Genomic DNA, 18,029 nt, shown 5'->3' with positions numbered 1-18,029 from the left:
GCCCAGCCCGCTGGCCGCGAGCTCCAGACTCAGAGGCAAGAACCTGCGGTGTCCCCTGCGCGCTCCACCTGCTCGGAGCACGGCTTCTACCTGTAGAGTCCGGGCGGGCGCTCCCCCCCGGACACCTATTTCTTCTTCGGACACCTCCCATCCAGCTATCCGCGTCTGGTACAGGAGGCGCTGGGATCCCGGGGCAGGGCTCCAGGCTCGCAGCTGGTGACATGTAGACGCCCCGGTCTAGCCTCGGAACCTGGGTGCTCTCCTGCCCGGAAAGTTTGAGGCTGGATGCCATGGCCAAGAGCAGCTCCCTGAATGTCCGCGTGGTGGAGGGCCGGGCGCTGCCTGCCAAGGACGTGTGAGTACCCCCGGGGCGCTTCGGGGGTGAGGGGCGCTCCCGGCATGGGTGGGGCCGGGTTGGCCATTCCCCGTGCCAGGGCGGGTGGGTAGGACGGCTGAGGGTTCTTGTCTCAGACCCGGTGTTGGGGCAGGTCCGCCTTCACCTGGCGAGAGGCCCCATGCTCCTGGCTGTCCTGGTGGGAGGGGGCACCCTGATTTAACAGATGCCTTGCCCTGCCGTCCGGAAAGGGGGGTATCTTTGTTCCCGGGATGTACTAAACGGGGTCTTGCAGTGCTGAAGAGGGTCTGATTATGTTAGAGCTGCAGAGAGGGTTGGGGAGGGGTCTCTTCCTTAGTCCAGGCAGCTGATGGAGGTGAGGCTTCTCCAGGCCTGGGTAGGGGGGCCTATCAAGGGAAACCTGGGGAGGAGCCCAGAGGGCCCAGGATCCATGTGGGTTCCAACATTCTGTGTGCATCTGGTGTTTAGGTTTGCAGAGTGTCACCAGGTGGCCCTCTGGGGTCCTTCTGACCCAGAGCCCTGAGCTTCCCAGTCTTGTAGCTCTCAGCCCAGAGGAGGCCTTCCCTGGATGCTAAGCCGCTTGAGGAGCTAACTCCCCCCTGCAGCCCCCTCCCCAGCCAGGTGTGATGGGGGCTGGGGGACCGTTGGGCTCTCCTCAGCTCTGGTCCCTGGCCTGTGCTTCCCAGGGCTGAGTCAGCAGTTGCTGAATCAGCAGAATGGGGGGTGCTTCCCCTCCTGCTTGGCCTGGAGCCCAGAAGGGGCTCTGAGGGTGTCAGCACCTGAGACAGGTGTGGGATCCTTGGGAGGACATTTGCTGGGTGACCTTGAACCTGTTTCTCTCTGGGCCTTCCTTTCTTATTTGGGCAGTGGGAGCTCTGGGTGGGAGTCTCCATCTGAATCAACAGGGCCTCACATCCAGCTGGGAAAATAGGGGACCTGTTAGGATTTACCCTGTAGGAGGGATAAGGAACATGGGAGCAGGAACATGGATTTGGAGGCTTCGCCCATGTCGAGGTTGGGATTGGGATTTAGCTAAGTACTAACTTCCCAAGCTGAGTGTTCCCAGTGAGGAGTATCCTGCCTCTCATTTCATGACTCCCCACCCCCCAACACTGCATCTGTGTCAAGGGGGGAGCTGTTTATAGCAATTTTAGTCACCCCCCATCCTCTTCAGCTAACCCAAATAAACATGCACCTGAAATAAAAGCAGAGAGCTTGCTGTGCGAATACAGCAACTGGACAAGTCCCCGCCACAGTCTTTCTGAGATGACCCCCCAGAGCCCCCAAGACTTAAAGATGCTGGAATTATCGGGGCATCATGAGGCCACGTTGGAGGCCTGGAAGCTGCTGGAGGGCTGAAGGGGTCCTCTCCAGAAACTGTGTTCCCATCTCGCTGAGCTGTGGCCTCTCCACCAGTCCCAGGCAAGGGGTCATGAGGGGTAGGGTGGCAGGTGTCGCCTCTGGGCCCAGACGCTGGCTCAGGGCTCCTTCTGCTTCTCCTGAGAAGGGAGATGGGTTGGTTCCTGCACCTCTTGGCCACCCCGCCACCCCCCAGTCTCAAGGTGAGCTCTGAGGTGGGCCGTGTCCCAGAACAAGGGTGGGGAGGAGGAGTCATTAAACTCCAGCTGGGGATCCAGCCACCCTACCTCAGTTTCCCTAGCTGTCAGTTCCCTTCTTCAGAGAAGCTCTTCTCAGAGCGTGATGGGATATCCATACCCATGGGGGCTTCTAGATGGGGTGTGTTCTCTCTCTCCTCTCCTAAAGGAAAGGGCCCAGACTCTACCCGAAGCATTGCCAGGTTTAAAGAGGGTCCACTCTGGCCAAAGAAGAGGCCTCAGCAAATAATTTTAAAGTTATTTCTATTATTAATAATACTAGCTGTTGGTTTTTCAGGGCTTACGATGGAACAGGCCCTGTGCTTAACACTTCTTATGGTTCTTTTGGCATCTCCATTTTACAGATGGGGAAACTGAACACCAGAGAGGCAAAGTCACTTGCCTAAGGTCTCACAGCTAGGATTTGAGCTCTGACTGCTTCCATGCACAAACCAAACTGGGCAGGCAATGGCTAAGGAGTCTGCTTTCCCATGCTTGAGCTGGGGCAGGGACCGTGGGAGAGGCCAAGAGTCTGGAGAGATCAAAGTTCTAGAAGTGGCCACCCTCTCCTGCCACCGCCACCGTTGCCCCTACCTAATAGGGGCCTGATAAGGCCCTTGTGCGTCAAAGCCCTGGAGTTGACGTGCTGGGTTTGGCTCCCAGGAGGGGTCTGGGGGTCAGGCCAGGTCAATGGGGGGGGGTGTTTCCCAGCCGTTAGCTAGTGGGGTCCCAGCAAATCTGACCCCACATCTCCAAGTGAGGAAACTGAGGAATGGGAGCTTGCTTAAAGGAAGCTCAGGGATAGGAACCCAGAGAGGAAAATTGAAACACAGGGCATTACCCAGCCATAAGTGTCCAGGGGGTAGAGCCCAGAAGGGGAAACTGAGGTCTGGGGCACTACACTGAAGGGAGTTCAGAGGTGAAATCCAGAGAGGAATATGGAGACACAGGTCATCATCCAGTCTAAAGTGTTCACGGATAGAAACCAGATCATGAAATGGAGGCATTGGAGCATCCAGCCGGAGGAGACCGAGGGAAGGAGTCCAGAGAGGGAAACTGAGGCACAGGGAAGGGCTCATCCAGCCAGATAAGGCTCAGGTTGGAGCTGGCTCTTAGTGCCAATGTCCCTCTTTCCGGGACTCCCTGAGGCATTTGTGGATCTGTGACAGACTGATCAGAGAGGGGGTGGCAGAGATAGAGAGAGTGGTTGCTGTGGCGTCGAGGGAGAGGACCATTTGGATGGGTATAGAGCAGGCACTGATTAGGAGCATGAGCGTGCACCCCATAGGCCTGGGCTTGAATCCTGTGTCTGCCATTATTTTCTGCCTCCAGAGAAAGCACTCTACAAATCCATTCATTCAGAAATTTCTATGGAGGGCCAACTACATCCAGGTGGGAGGAGAAGGAGATGGGGACACAGACTGTCCCCCAAGGAGCTCACAATTTGGAAGTTTCAGGAAGGTGGGGAGACAGGTACTAAACAGAGAAATAAAGGAGCGGATGATTTAAGGTGCTCAGTGGGTTGGAGGACTATTTTTAGACAGGACAGTGGTGATCAGGGACAGCCTCTTTGAGGAGATGACTTTTGGACTGAGGTTTGAATGACAGTAAAAACTTAGCCATGACAAGATCAGGGACAGAGTGTCTTAGGCAGAGGGAACAGCAAGTGCAAAAGCCCTGAGGCTGGCACGAGCTCTGTGAGAGACAAAGGAGACCTGGATGATGGGATGGGGGAGGAAATAAGGGGCCCTGGTAGACAGCTTGGGTTTACTGATCACTCTTATTATGAAGGGGGTTGGAGCTGGCTTTGGTTAGCTGATGGCTCATGACTACTCAAGGGGATGCAGCACATCTCTTATTGGTTCAGTTCTGAGGTCTGGGAGCCCTGGTCTGTGTCTGCAGTGAGAATCTGCTCAGGGCCTTCCATTCTGAGAGCTGAGGAATGAGGGGCCCCCTCCCCAGGAAAACTCCCATTGAAATGAAAGCTGGGAGAGCAGTGCTTATCCCAGAGGGTGCTGCTGTTAAGGCCGCTGGGCAGGGAGAGCTCTGGCCCCAGCCCATGATCCATCCCACCATGTAGTGTCTCCTTCAGTTCCTGTGTAGGAACCTGACAAGGTGTGTGTTAACATTATGCCTGAAAATAGAGCAGAGAAACCGAGGCCCAGAAAGGGGAGGGGACTTGCCAAGGTTATGCAGCTAGACGGTGGTGGTGAAGACTAAACCTGACAAGGTGTGTGTTAACATTATGCCTGAAAATAGAGCAGAGAAACCGAGGCCCAGAGAGGGGAGGGGACTTGCCAAGGTTATGCAGCTAGACGGTGGTGGTGAAGGCTCCCTAGCCCATGTTCTTACCACTGCTTTGAGCTTTCTGGGGTCAGGACTCTAAACGTTCTGGCCTCAGGCCTCAGTGTTCTATTTCTGTAAGTGGAAGCCCACGCAGAGCTCACGTATATGGTGGATCAGGCACACACTGAATGGGTGGCCCCGGTCAGGACTCTAAACGTTCTGGCCTCAGGCCTCAGTGTTCTATTTCTGTAAGTGGAAGCCCATGCAGAGCTCATGTATATGGTGGATCAGGCACACACTGAATGGGTGGCCCCTGCAGCCATGACCTCTCCTACTGGTCCCCTCAGGACTTGCCTCTTAGCTGGACTTGCTATGTGACGCTGGGCAAGTCCCCTCCCCTCTCTGGGTCTCGGTCTCCTCTATCTGTATAACAAAGATGGATTGGGACCCCCCACCCACGATCCATGGCTGCCCTCTCCACCCTCCCCCCACACCTCCTCCTTCCGCAGGTCTGGGAGCAGTGACCCCTACTGCCTAGTGAAAGTGGACGACGAGGTGGTGGCCAGGTGAGGAGGGGAGACACCAGGCCTGGGACAAAGGGAGCAGGGGGTGGAGGCGTTCTTTCTAGACCTGGGGAATCCAGGAACAAGAATTCACATTTGAAAGAGGAGCTGGGGGAGGCAATGCTTACCCCAAGGAGTACTTGTGGGCCTGAAGGTGGATGCTGTGTGCCCTGGGGCTGGCAGCTCCTGTCCCCATCCAGTCCCACCAACAGGGTGGATGCCCTCCCCTTCTCGACCCAATGGTGTCCCTGCCAGCTCCCTTGGGCTGACTCAGCAGCTGCCAGCCTGTGCCTCCCACAGTGGCCTCCCCGGGGGCGGGCATCTCACGCTTGGCTGGACTGGCTGGTTCCGGGCTTGCTGGGTGCTGCGGGCACTGTGGCATGTGTGTGTGCACGGGCACATGTGTGTGTGTGTGTGTGTGTCTGCCCAGCTGGGCCTGCTCGTGAGTGTGCATGGGGGTGTTGTAGGGCTGGTGTGAATGCCTGTGGCCAAGTGTGCGTGTTCCTGGGAGTGCAGGCCCACAGGCTCATGTGTGTGTACCAGTGTGGGGCGTGTGTGTGTGCATGTGCACATGGGCTGTCCGTACACACACGTGAGTGCTGATGCCAGCCTATGTGGGCATGCAGGTGTGGGTATAAACACATGTGAGTGAGGATGTGAGGATGTTCGGTGTGTGAGTGAGCCTTGGAGGGGGCATCAGACTGGGTCGTGCTTGGCTCACACCCCTGCAGGCCGAGGGGGGTGGGTGGGCTGGTGGCTAAGACCTTGGTTCCTATGGAGACGGCAGGATTCAGGATGCTCCTGGCGCCAGTTCTGGTCCAGATGGGCCGAGATCTGGGGGTGGGGAGCTGTATGGGGGAGGGTCAGCTGCAGCACACCAACTGACTCTCCCTCCCTCGTTCTTCCTGTGCTCATGTGACCCCTTGCCCCATTCTGTGACATGCTCCCAAACACACAGATTGACTTTCTGTGTGACCCCAGGCTGCTGTCTCCCCCTGTCTGGGCTGTGAGGAGTCTCCCAGCGCAGGGGCTGGGGAGCCTGAAGGGGCCAGTAGCTGGGAAAAGCCTGGGTGGGGGAAAGAGAGTGTCTGGGAGGAAGCTGTAAGGGTCCACCTGATGGCGGTGTACCTGGTCTCGGTGGAAAGGGCAGGGTGTGCATGTGTGTGCACACCCTGCTGGCAGGGAGTATGGTGAGAGAAAGGAGGAAGGGAGCAACAGGTGTGAGTGAGAATCAAATTTTGCAGCTGTAAATTCAGGTGTGTCTTCACTGGGGAAAGTAGATTCTTTGTTCCCCATTGGGTAAAGAGAAATGTGTCTACAGGGGTGTCAGGGCAGAGATGCTGTGTGTGTGTGTGTGTGTGTGTGTGTGTGTGTTTCTGGGCTTGTCTTAGTCCCTAAACCTCCTGTCGTTCTCCATTGCTTACTGCAGGCTGTAAACTCCTGTGTGCTCTGGCCCTGATGACCTTATGGTCTCCTGGCCCCTCACCCTCCTCCCAGTCCTACCGGGCACCTTCTTGTTCTCCAAGCTCATTTCTGCCTCAGGGCCTTTGCTCATGCTGTTCCAGCCATCTGGAATACTTGTCCTCATTATCTCTTCCCCCTTTGCCTAACTAGCTTCTGCAGGAAGACTTCCCTGACCTCCCTATCCTCACACCCCAGACCCCACCAGGCACCCCTGAGCTAACCTCAATCACAGGACTTCTCTCGCTGTGTCCTAAGAGCTCGGGAGAGAGCACCTGCTGGTGGAGGGGACTCTGGGGGGGCAGAGCCTTGGCATCGCTTCCTCTGATTCCCCAAAGCCCAGTACAGGCTCTGCCCATGGTCCAGGTGGATGTCTGTGGAGTGAATAAATGAATAAATAGAATTGTGCGTGTGTGTCAGTGACTGTGTTTGTGTGTGTGTGTGTGTGGACCTGTGTGTATCTGCCATGTATCACTGTATGTGTGTGAGTGTGTCTATGGGGCTCTTCTCTGTGTATGTCTCCGTGTTCTGGGCCTGTGTCTATTTGTGTGAATTTGTCTGTTTTCTTTGTGTCTATCTGTATAGGTCTGTATTTATAAACACATAGATATGTGTTTTTAGAAATTTCGGAGGGGGCATATGTGTATTTGTACCTCTTTGTGTCTGTGGCTTTCTGGGTGTATCTGTGAGTGTCTGTCTCACTGTGTATCCGTGTGTGTGTGTATTTGCACATATGTTTCTGTGGGTCTCTATGTGTGTCTTTTGGTCACTCTGTGTGTATTTGGGCCCTTAGGTGTGTATTGAGGCCCTTGTGTGTGTATGTAGTACTATGTATGTGTTTGACCACTGAGTACGTACCTTTGTGTGTGTGTGTGTGTATGCATATTGAGATCTCTGGTGGTGTGTCCAACTCTCTGGGTGTGTGAGTGTCTGGGTCTGTGGGTGGGTTTGTATGTGTCTCTATGCCTGGGTTCATGGGTGTTTGTGTGCCTGTACATATGTGTCCCTGGGTGGATATGTATCTAGGATCTAGGTGTGTGTGTATGTAGAGTACCAGTCTTTGGGTGTGTGTATGTCTGGGTCCCTAGCTGTGTTTGTGTGGGGGTCTCTGAGTTCACATGTGTCTAGATCTGTGTGTGTGTGTGTGTTTGGATCCCCAGTTATCCACCACCTCTGTAGCCCAAGGGCCCCCAACCCCCTGCACCCTCTTTTTCAGGACAGCGACTGTTTGGCGGAGCCTGAGTCCCTTCTGGGGGGAGGAGTACACTGTGCATCTACCCCTTGATTTCCACCATCTGGCCTTCTACGTGCTGGACGAGGACACTGTTGGGTGTGTGGCTTGGGCAGGTGGCGTGTGTGTGTTGGCGACCCACGCCTGGGCATCTGAGGGGAGGTGGGATGTGAGGTCACACCCTATAGCCAAATGCCCCCCCACCAGCCCTTGACACCTGCCCTCACTACTCTGTGGGTGGTTGAGGGTCCCTGACTCAGACCCTTACCTGCCCCGCTTTCTGCAGGCACGACGACATCATTGGCAAGATCTCGCTGAGCAAGGAGGCCATTGCAGCCAACCCCCGAGGTGGGCGAGGGACACTGGTCCAGCTAAAGAGAGGGAAGGTGGGGTGGCCATGCCCAGAGGGGGCATTTGAAAGGGCATAGTAGGTGGCTTCCAGAAGCACAGAGCCTTCAGTGGAAAATTATTTCCGGTGTTATTTTAGTCTTTAATTTTTAATTCAGTTGATTTGTTCAGCAGTTAATTCATTTACATAGTTTGGTATCCAAATTTTACAGTAAGCAGTGAAACTCTCCCCCCCACCCCAACTACTCCATTCCCTTCCCCATGTTGTAAGCTCCTTTTATGTCCTTCTAGAGATATTTTAATCACATACAAGCAAGTAGCAATAACGATAGTAGCAAACACTTACATAGTGCTTACTGTACGTTGAACACTTTCTAAGTTCTTTATATTCTACGTGGGGGGTGGCCCTATCAACTCACTTAATTATCATCACAACCCTAATAAGAGGTAGGTACTCTTATTATGTCCTCTTTATAGGTGGATAAACTGAGGCACAGTGTTAAATGACTTGCCCAACATCACAAAGTTATTAAGTGAGATGGCCAGGATTTGAACCGGGATTGTCTAGTTCCAGACTCTGTGTGTGGGTTTTTTTCTGCTTACATGAGTAGTGTCCTATCACACTCGCTGTTCTGTACCTTGCCTTTCCACTTCACCACAATTCTTCAAGATCTTTCCATATCAGCACTCCAAGAGTTTCCGTATTCTATGTTCTTTGTGTGACTTTGTGGTACTTTATTGTGTGGATGTGCAATCATTTATTTGGCTAGTTCCCTATTGGTGGCCTCTCGATTGCTCACAATCTTTCCCTAGTTCAAACGATGCTGCAATGAGTAGCATTGTACAAATGTGTTTTCACACTTATTCAAGTTATATCAATGTTGGATAAATTCTTAGAGGTGGGTTTGCTGGATCAAAGAATATGGACATTTGCATGTTTGATAGTTTTTCCAAAATAACCCTCTATGGAGGAGGTAGCAATTTACCCACTCCACACCCTTGCAGACGAGGATCACTTTTTGATCTTGTATCTGACAGGTAAAAAATGGCCTCTTAGTGTAGATTATTTTGCACTTCTCTATGAGTGGGATTGAAAACCTTTTCATATATTTAAGAATATTCTTATGTCTTCTTCTGTCTATTGTCTATTCATATTACATATGCATTTTCCCCAATGGGTTGTTTGCCTCTTCTTATTGATTTGTAGGAGCTCTTTACATATTAGGGAAATTAATTCTTTACCATATTAGCTGCAAATATTTTTTTCTCCCTTTGTCTCTTATATTTTGACTTTGTATATAATTTTTTTGTTTAAAATTTATTTTTCTCTAGTCAACTTTATTTACTTATTTTTCCTCTTAATTTTCTGTTATAGCTAACAAACCTTCCCAACTCTAAGATTAAGATAAAATCTTTTTTTATATGATTCCTTCTAGCAACAGTTTGTTGATTTATTTATTTTTTTTTTACATTTAAGTCTTTGATCTATTTGGAATCTATCCAGACATAAGGTATGAGGTAGAGACTGAATTTTATTCCTTTTTGTCTAGATGACTACCAATTATCTCAACATTCATTAAATAAACTATTTTTTTCTTCAGTGGGAATTAGTTGAGAACTTGTTAAGTGCTAACCATCATAACAATCATTGCTCCTATTTAATGAGGGCTTCCTATATGCCAGGCATGATGCTACGTGCTTTACATTTCATCCTCACAACACCTTAGTAAAGTGTGGACTAGAATAATCTCCAGTTTACAGAGGCTTGGAAAAGTAAGGTGACTTGCTCCTCCTAGAAGCTGTGGAAGTGGGAGTTGAGCCCTAGTGGTACCCACCTCCAAAGTCTGTGTCTCAACCTGCCTACTGAGCTGTACCCAGTATGACTCAAACATCCACCCACAGGGGTGGAATTAAATGAGTGAAATACGAAGGCTGGCTTCAAGAAGCTTATGGACTAGATAGGAAAACAAAACACATTTACATGGAACAGGGAACAAGAAAAGAAAGTGTCCATGAATCTGTATGTGGGTGCTTTTTATTTTTTAAAACAGGACAGAAATGTGGAGGTGGAGGTATATGGAATGTCACTGGCATGACAGTAGATGAGAAAAAAGTAGTGAGAGCTAGTGTGGTTAAGGAAGGCTTCCTGGAGGAAGAAGAAAAATAAAATACCTTAAGTATTTTTAAAGTGCTTTGGCAAAGATGCTAAGGTGCATCTGTTTGAATTCTATTCCAGAATCAGGCATATGTCAGGCCAGATGGAGCACTTGGTGGGAATTGATTGGAGAGGGCCCTAGGTCTCCAATCCTGGCTAGGCCACAGCCAGACTATAGACTTTCTTCTGGAGGCAATAGGGAGCCATTGATTGTCCTTGAGTAAGACAGTAAGGAGAATGAAGTCATATTATCAGAAGATGGAGTGATAAGAGAGGTTGGATACATTTTAAGAAGATCTCTGTGGCTGCTTTGTGGACACTGGATCTCAGTGGGATGAGAGCAGATGTGGGAGATCAGTTAGGAGTCTGTTGCAATGACCAAACAAGAGAAAGCTGGTGGCATCCTAGACTAGGGGGTAGCAGTGGAGATAGAGAGAGGTTAGATGAGACTTCCACTTCCAGCAGCATGGGGGGCCTAGATCCTCACAAGTGTCCTCCTGCCACATAACAGTGAGGTTCTGAATTAAACAGATTCAACATTGTTGGACTTGCTGTAAAGAAAGAAAATCCCTCAGTATTTCCCACAGACCAAATCATGAGCTAAAACCTAACAGGGAGTGGTGAGCACAAGCCAGGGAATAAGGAAGGAATTCCCTGAGAGCAAATATCAATATCCATTCTACAGTCAACAAAGAGACTCAAACTTGGGCTAGAGTGGATGTTACTAAATGTGGAATTCCTCGTTAGGCTGAGACCCTCAAAGGGTCCCAGAATAAGCAACTACCACTGCTCTGCAGGGGTAAGCATCCTCACTTTGGGTTTCCCACAGAGTAAGATCAAATAATGACTTCACAATCAAAGATCACCAGACACACAAGGAAATTGGCCACCATGAACAAGAGTCATAAGAAATAATGACCATCAGATTTAGACCCACAAAGACTAGATTTTGTAATTAGTATATACAGGATTTTTAAAAGAATTGAATGTTTTTTTTTTTTTTTCTTGTCCGGCAACGGGATCGCAACCCTCGGTGTCGCGTCCGCACCTCGCTCAGCCAGTGAGCGGGAACCGGTCTGTATGTGGGATCCGAACCCTCGGCGGGAGCGCCGCCGTGCTCCCAAGTGGTGCACTGTAACAGTGCGCCACCGGGCCAGCCCCAAGAATTGAATGTTTAAAGAAATAAAAGATGCATAGTCACAAGAAAGGCCAGCAATAAATTAAAAAATAAACAGGCAGGATAACCAGTTAGCTTAGTTGGTTAGAGCTTGGTGCTGATAACACCAAGGTCTAGGCTTCAATCCCTGTACCGGCTAGCCACTAAAAACAAAAAACAAACAAAAAATAAAAGTAAAAAATGAACAGACAGATTTTAAAAAGAACCAAATAAAATTTTTAGAGACAAATGCAATTGTTGAAATTAAGAACTAAGTGGCTAAATTAAACATTACAACATTCAGAGCTCTAATGAGACTTAGTGAACTGGGAGAAAGATCCAGATAAATTATTCAGAATTTATCTCAGAGAAACAAGGAGCAGGAAAGTATAAAAGAGAAGTTCAGAGACATGGAAAATAAACGTGAAGACCTAACATCCATTTAATTAGAGGTCCGGAAGGAAAGAATAGATAAAATTGGGGAGAGGAAATAGTAATTTAAAATAATTAGGGAAAGAAAAGTGTTAAAAAAAAAAAAAGTTGGCCTAGAATTTTCTAGAATGAAAGAAAGGACATGCTTCCATAAATAGAAGAAGCATAATCTGTACTAAGCAGGATTAAAATAATCCTTACCTGAACATATTGTAGTGAAATTGCAGAACATCAAAGACACAGTCCTTAAAAGTAGAGAGAAAAGAGACTACTTACAAAAGAGCAACTCCTAGGCTGAAAGCTGACTTCCCCATAGCTACAATGGAAGCTAGAACAGTATCTGCAAAGTGAGAAACGAGAGAGAGAGGGGGGGGTGAGGGGAGGGGAGAGAGAAAGAAATGATGCCCAAGATTTGTTTTTCTTGGCCGGCCAGTATAGGGATCAAACCCTGGACCTTGATGTTTTCAGCACCGCGCTCTACCCAACTGAGCTAACTGTTAGCCCCAATATGTTTTCTTTAGGGGAGAGTATGTTGGGATCAAATGATGGACAGCACGTGGTTAAGAACATTGGCCCTAGAACTGTACTGCCTGTGTTCAAATTCTAGCTCAGCCATTTAATATCTGCGGGGTCATGGGAAAAGCTCCTCCCCTCTGCACCTTATGTTCCTCATCTGGAAGTGGGGATAATTGCAGTCCGTACATCAGAAGCTAACATGAGGAGTCAGTTACTTAATACATTTTTAATGTTAATTGAATTTTAAGTGAACACAGTGCCTAGTACACGGTAAGTGCTTAATAAATGTTAGTGCCTGTGCCCTCCAGGGATCGACAGCTGGATCAACCTGAGCCGCGTGGACCCGGATGCGGAGGTGCAGGGTGAGATCTGCCTGGCAGTGCAGATGCTGGAGGATGTGCGGGGCCGCTGCCTCCGCTGCCATGTGCTCCAGGCCAGGTATGGTCGTGATGGAGGTGTGTGGGGGGTGGTCTGAGAATGAGGAGGAATCCCTTGGGTCCCCCTGCTGCCTGGCCTTTGGGACCTTCTCCCTCCTGGAGCACTTCTGGGCTCACGGTCAGGATCCCTGTGTAGACAAACAGGCCAAACTTACTGGAGTGCAAGTTCCTTGGGGCAAAATTCTTGTTAGGTCCCTGGTATACAGCAAGAACAGTCCAGACACTAGGATGGGCAGACAAATGAGTATGGAGGTGTATTAATCCAATTGTAACTGACAGATACCCAATTCATACTGGCTTCAGCGGAAGTGCTAGTTTATTGGCTCATATGACTGACATGTGGCTTCAGGCATAGCTGGATCCAGGTGACATCAGGAATCTGTCTGTCTTTTGGTGCTGCTGCCCTCTGTGTTAGCTTCATTCTTAGGCAGCCTCTCTCCACTTGGGAGCAGAGATTGTTCTAGAAGCCCCAGGCTGGCATCCTACTGCCATAACTACTCCAACTGGTGTCCTGAATTAATCAATTCTTTTTTTTTTTTTGGTGGCCGGCCAGTACAGCGATCTGAAGCCTTGACTTTGGTGTTATCAGCACCACACTCTAACCAGCCAGCCCTTGGGGCACATGCCTATCTCTGAACCAATTGCACTGACTGGTCAGGCCAAAGCCACAAGCCTATTCCTGGAATGGAGGAAGGATTGGCCCACCTAAGTCATGTGGGCTGGAAGTAAAGGAGGGGTAGGGCTTATCCCAAAGAGAAATAAGAAGGAAGACAATGCAGGACTAGCGGAACCCACAGATGGCCCTCTAGGGGCACCAGCTCATGGTCCATTCATCCATCTTCCCTCTTGCCTGCATACCACTGTAGTCCCCTTCTCCCTTCCTTAGTCATTCTGCTCCCTTAAACACCTCCACCCCTTTTTCCCTCTCATCTCCCATCTTGTCTTCCTGCCTTTTTTCACACCTCACTCCCCCAACCGTCACTTTTAGACCAATCTTCACCCAGGTTGGAAGTATTCTCTATTTCTAGCTTGCTGTGTGACCATAAAGTCTTTCCTTGCCCTCTCTGTGCCTCTCCCACCACCTCCAGATTTCCACCCCCAGTCTTGGCCCCAGCTGGGGCTCCCTGGAGTCTGGATGAGGGAGAAACAAGGAGGCAGAGGACAGGCCAAAGGACTCAGCATGAGGCAGGGGCTCCTTGTCTGCTTTGTGCCCATGGCCCCCTCCCCAGTCACAAGGTTGTGAGGGATCTTCGCAAGCGTGAGAGGGATTGCTGTCGCTTAGCAACTGGGCTGGATCCTAGGAAACCAAAGGCAGCTTTGGATGCTGAGCAGGGGAGGGAAAGGAGCAGAAGGAGGAAGCAAGCAGTCCCTGGTGGAGGAGTGGGGGTGGGGAATGTTCCTGGATTTGGGGACTTCAAAAAGGAGGCATAGGGAAACTGACTAGGGTGAGACTTTTGGGTTGTCATGGCAACCAGAGGCAGGGGGTCCCTGCCTCATGCCTTCTCTTGGGTTCTAGGCAGGGTATGGGCATGAATGTTTGCTGAATGAATAAATGAGCTGAGCACTCGCCACCTGCCAGGGGCTGTGCTAAGCCCTTTACACACATCATCTCATTTAACCTTTGGCTCTTTGAGGTTGGTCTGTTATTGTTCCCATTTTCCAGATAAGGAGACTAAGGCTGAGAGAAGTGAAGTGACTTTTCCTGGTGTCACCCAACAAGTGAGACAGGCTTTGAACTCTTGTATCTAGTCTCCCATCTAGGGCATCCAGGGAAACTGAGGCTACCTTCGCCCTTCCCATTGCACCTTCACTTTCTGGGCTTTGTGATGCAGAATATGACCTTCCCATGCTTCAGTTTCCTCATCTGGAAAATAGGGGCATACATACTAGTGCCTCCTCCTAGGGCAGTGAGAGGCAACAGGAAGGTACTGGGTCTGGACAGGCATGGTGAGAGGTGCCCCTTGCTGGGCCCCTATGGTGGAACAGTTCCTTGCCTTGGAAACTAGTGGCATTTGAATGATCTACTCTGAATCCCCTTTCCAGAGCCAACTTGGCTATTGGTCCTCGAGGATCTTGTGTCCCCTCACTCCTTTCCTCATCTTTCCCCAGGGACCTGGCCCCCCGAGACATCTCTGGCACGTCTGACCCGTTTGCACGTGTGTTTTGGGGCAGCCAGAGCTTGGAGACCTCGGTGAGCAGTGGGGAGTGGGGCCAGGAAGGAGCAGGACATCCAGTGGTCGGGTGGGGTCCCCTTCAGCTCTCCTGCTCACAGACCACTTCCCCTACCTCAGACCATCAAGAAGACTCGCTTCCCGCACTGGGATGAAGTCTTGGAGCTGCGAGAGATGCCAGGTGCCCCGTCGTCATTACGAGTGGAGCTCTGGGACTGGGACATGGTGGGCAAGAATGATTTCTTGGGCATGGTGAGCCTCTGTATTAGTCCATTTTGTTTTGCTATAACAGAATACCTGAGACTGGGTAATTTATAAAGAAAAGAGGTTTATTTGGCTTACAGTTCTGGGACAGCTGCATCTGGCGCAGGCCTCAGGCTGCTTCTACTCATGGCAGAAAGTGGCAGGCAGCTGGTGGGTACAAGCAGATCACATGGTGAGAGGAAGCAAGAGAGAGAGAGAGGGGAGGTGTCAGGGTCTTTTAAACAACCAGCTCTCATGGGAACTAATAGAGTGAGAACTCACTCATTACTCCTCCACCTAGGGAGAGTACTAATCCATTCATGAGGGATCCACACCTGTGACTCAAACTGTCACACTGCGCATCAGATTTCCACATAAGTTTTGGTGGGGACAACACATCCAAACTCTATCAGCATCGCTCCCTGCAACACCCTCTGTGGCTCCCCAGGGCCTCCAAGGGGAAAGGAAGGAGAGATGGGCTGAGCATCCTGGGGCTTAGAAGGGTAGATGTTCAGGCCGCCTCATAAGTTCCCTGGGTAGGCCTGGATGATGGATTCCCATTGCTACATTGTGTAGGTGAGGAAACTGAGACTCTCAAAGGTGCAGGAACCTGCCTGAAATCACACGGTAGGCCCAGATTCTCATTTTGGGACAAGAGCATGTGGATGAGTGTGCGCTAGCCCTGTGCTGAGTGCTTCTCTACCGTAACCTCATTCACTTAATCCTCATGGCTGCTTTGTGGGGGACTGTTGTTATCCCCATTTTACAGAGGGGAAACTGAGGTTCAGAGAGGCTAAGTGGCTGTCTCAAGTTCATATGCCTGAGAAATAGCAGAGCCGGGATTTGATTCGGGTCTCTCTGACTCCAGAACCTAAGCCTGTAACTCCTACTCCTGGAAACACTGGGCTCCATGTCTTTCGTTTGGTTTTCTGATCTATAAAATGGGTATGACTTTCCTGCCCCTCAGTAGGAGGGGATGTGAAAGCAGCTTTATACTCAGGTTGACAGTTTATTTTATTTTATTTTATTTTATTTTTATTTTGGGGGGAGTAAAGCAAATAATTTTTTTTCTGTGTCCCTTACCCGTTCCTCTTCCTCCCTCCACTCCCCCGACTACATCATATCTGTTCACTTGTCTTAACAAGTTCAAGGAATTGTGATTGTTGTGTCTTCTCCCCCCCCCATTTGTTTGTATATTTATTTATTTATTTTTAGCTCCCACAAATAAGTGAGAACATGTGGTATTTCTCTTTCTGTGCCTGACTTGTTTCACTTAATATAATTTTCTCTAAGTCCATCCATGTTATTGTGAATGATAGTATTTCATTCATTTTTATAGCAGAGTAGTATTCCATTGTGTAGATATACCACAGTTTTCTTATCCACTCATCTGATGATGGACATTTGGGCTGGTTCCAACATTTACAATAGGTTGACGGTTTTTAAAAGGAGGCAAGATTAGAGCAAAGAAGAGGGAGGCTCGGTTACGCACTGCTGGTGGTGACGTAAAGTGGCTCAGCTGCTTTGGACAGCAGTCTGGCAGTTCCTCTCCTAGGAGAGGACCCAGCAATTCCTCTCAAGTTCACACAAAAGCTTTGACACAAATGTTCAGAGCAGCATTATTCATAATAGCCCAGAGTGAAAGCAAAACTCCAATGTCCATCAACAGATAAACAAAGTGTGGTCTATCCATAAATGGAATATTATTCAGCCATAAAAAGGAATAAAGTACTGACATGGGCTACAACATGGATGAACCTTGATTACATGATGCTGAGTGGAAGAAGCCAGTCCCCCCAAACATGTAGTGTATGATGTCATTTACATGAAATGTCTATAATAGGCAAATCTATAGACACAGAAAGTTGCTTAGTGGTTGCCAGGGGCTGGGGCTGGGGTGGCGACAGGGAGTGACTGCTAACGAGTCCAGGCTTTTTTAGGAGGCTGACAAAGAATGTTTTGAAATTAGAGGCAATGGTTGCATAACTTTGTGAATATACTAAAAATTACTGAATTGTACTCTTTATTTTTGGTGGCTGGCTGGTATGGGTATCTGAACCCTTAACCTTGGTGTTATAACAACGTGCTCTAACCAACTGAGCTGACTGGTCAGACCCTGAATGGTACACTTTAAATAGGTGAATTGTGTGGGATATGAATTATATCTCTATAAAGCTGTTACTTAAAAAGAAAGAGGGGATGGTGTTTGGGGGCCTTTTGGATATTTTGATAGATGCAATTTGTGTCCTAAACAGATAAAAATACACCCAGTCCAGACATGTCTCTAGCAGCTGTGTGACCTTGGGCAAGTCACGCCACTTCTCTGAGACTCACTTTCCTCAACTGTAAATGAAGTGTCCCCTGGAGGCCCTCAGTGCCCTGGCAGGAGTGAATAATTTATGATTGCGGGAAAGGAGGAGGTGGTGGTCCCTGGCAGGCCATGCTGACCCTCCACGGGTGGGCAGTCTGAGCTCTTCTTCCAGGGCTGGGTGGAACCTGGGCAGGGCAGGGCAGAGCTTAGTTGAGGGTGTGTGTGTCTCCCGCAGGTGGAGTTCCCCCCGCAGACCCTGCAGCAGAAGCCGCCCAATGGCTGGTTCCGCCTCCTGCCCTTTCCCAGAGCCGAGGAGGATTCTGGGTAAATGTGGGCACAGAGGGGAGGGGGCCAGGCTGGAACCATGTCAGGTACCAACCTCACTCATGGGCGGGTCCTTGTGGGTGCCACACCAGCCCACACTATCACCATGCCACTGTATTCATTCACGCATTCATCCTTTTAACAAATGTTTTTGAATGTCTTTCAAGGTGTGTTCACATATGTCTAAGTGGATTCACCTTACACTCATCCACCTGTTCACATGCAAACATGTCAGTTTACACGTGTTGATGTGTGTCCACAACTTTGGGTCCTTTCACACCTATATATGCTTGTCCACACTGGCTATTCTTGTACATACTTGTTTACACTGGCCACACTCTTTATGCTGTCTCCACTTGTTTATTCCTGTTTATATCTGTCAGTATCCTGTTTATTCTGGCCACACCTGTTCGTGCTATCCACACTTGTCTATACTTGTCCACAC

The 18,029-nt window shown here is 49.7% G+C and overlaps 1 protein-coding gene across 3 annotated transcripts in view; it reads left to right on the top strand.

Annotated features, from left to right (window-relative positions):
* Positions 1–57: 57 nt before the first annotated feature.
* RASAL1 (RAS protein activator like 1 (GAP1 like)) overlaps positions 58–18,029 on the top strand; it is a 32,656-nt gene continuing 14,684 nt past the window's right edge. For 2 of the 3 annotated variants that reach the window (XM_008572579.1, XM_008572577.1), the window contains exons 1-8: positions 60–355; positions 4,746–4,802; positions 7,477–7,590; positions 7,778–7,839; positions 12,407–12,536; positions 14,645–14,726; positions 14,827–14,958; positions 17,496–17,584. In XM_008572579.1, the coding sequence (XP_008570801.1) occupies positions 291–355; positions 4,746–4,802; positions 7,477–7,590; positions 7,778–7,839; positions 12,407–12,536; positions 14,645–14,726; positions 14,827–14,958; positions 17,496–17,584 (731 nt within the window). In that variant the 5' untranslated portion in view covers positions 60–290. Of the gene's footprint in view, positions 356–4,745; positions 4,803–7,476; positions 7,591–7,777; positions 7,840–12,406; positions 12,537–14,644; positions 14,727–14,826; positions 14,959–17,495; positions 17,585–18,029 lie in introns of all 3 variants that reach the window. The other variant, XM_008572578.1, reaches the window with a different exon arrangement.

The sequence above is a fragment of the Galeopterus variegatus genome, unplaced genomic scaffold (assembly GCF_000696425.1).
Source record: "Galeopterus variegatus unplaced genomic scaffold, G_variegatus-3.0.2 Scaffold807, whole genome shotgun sequence".
NCBI classification, from domain to species: domain Eukaryota; kingdom Metazoa; phylum Chordata; class Mammalia; order Dermoptera; family Cynocephalidae; genus Galeopterus; species Galeopterus variegatus.
Note: the sequence above shows the minus strand (reverse complement) of the source record. Positions and strands in the feature narration are given on the sequence as shown.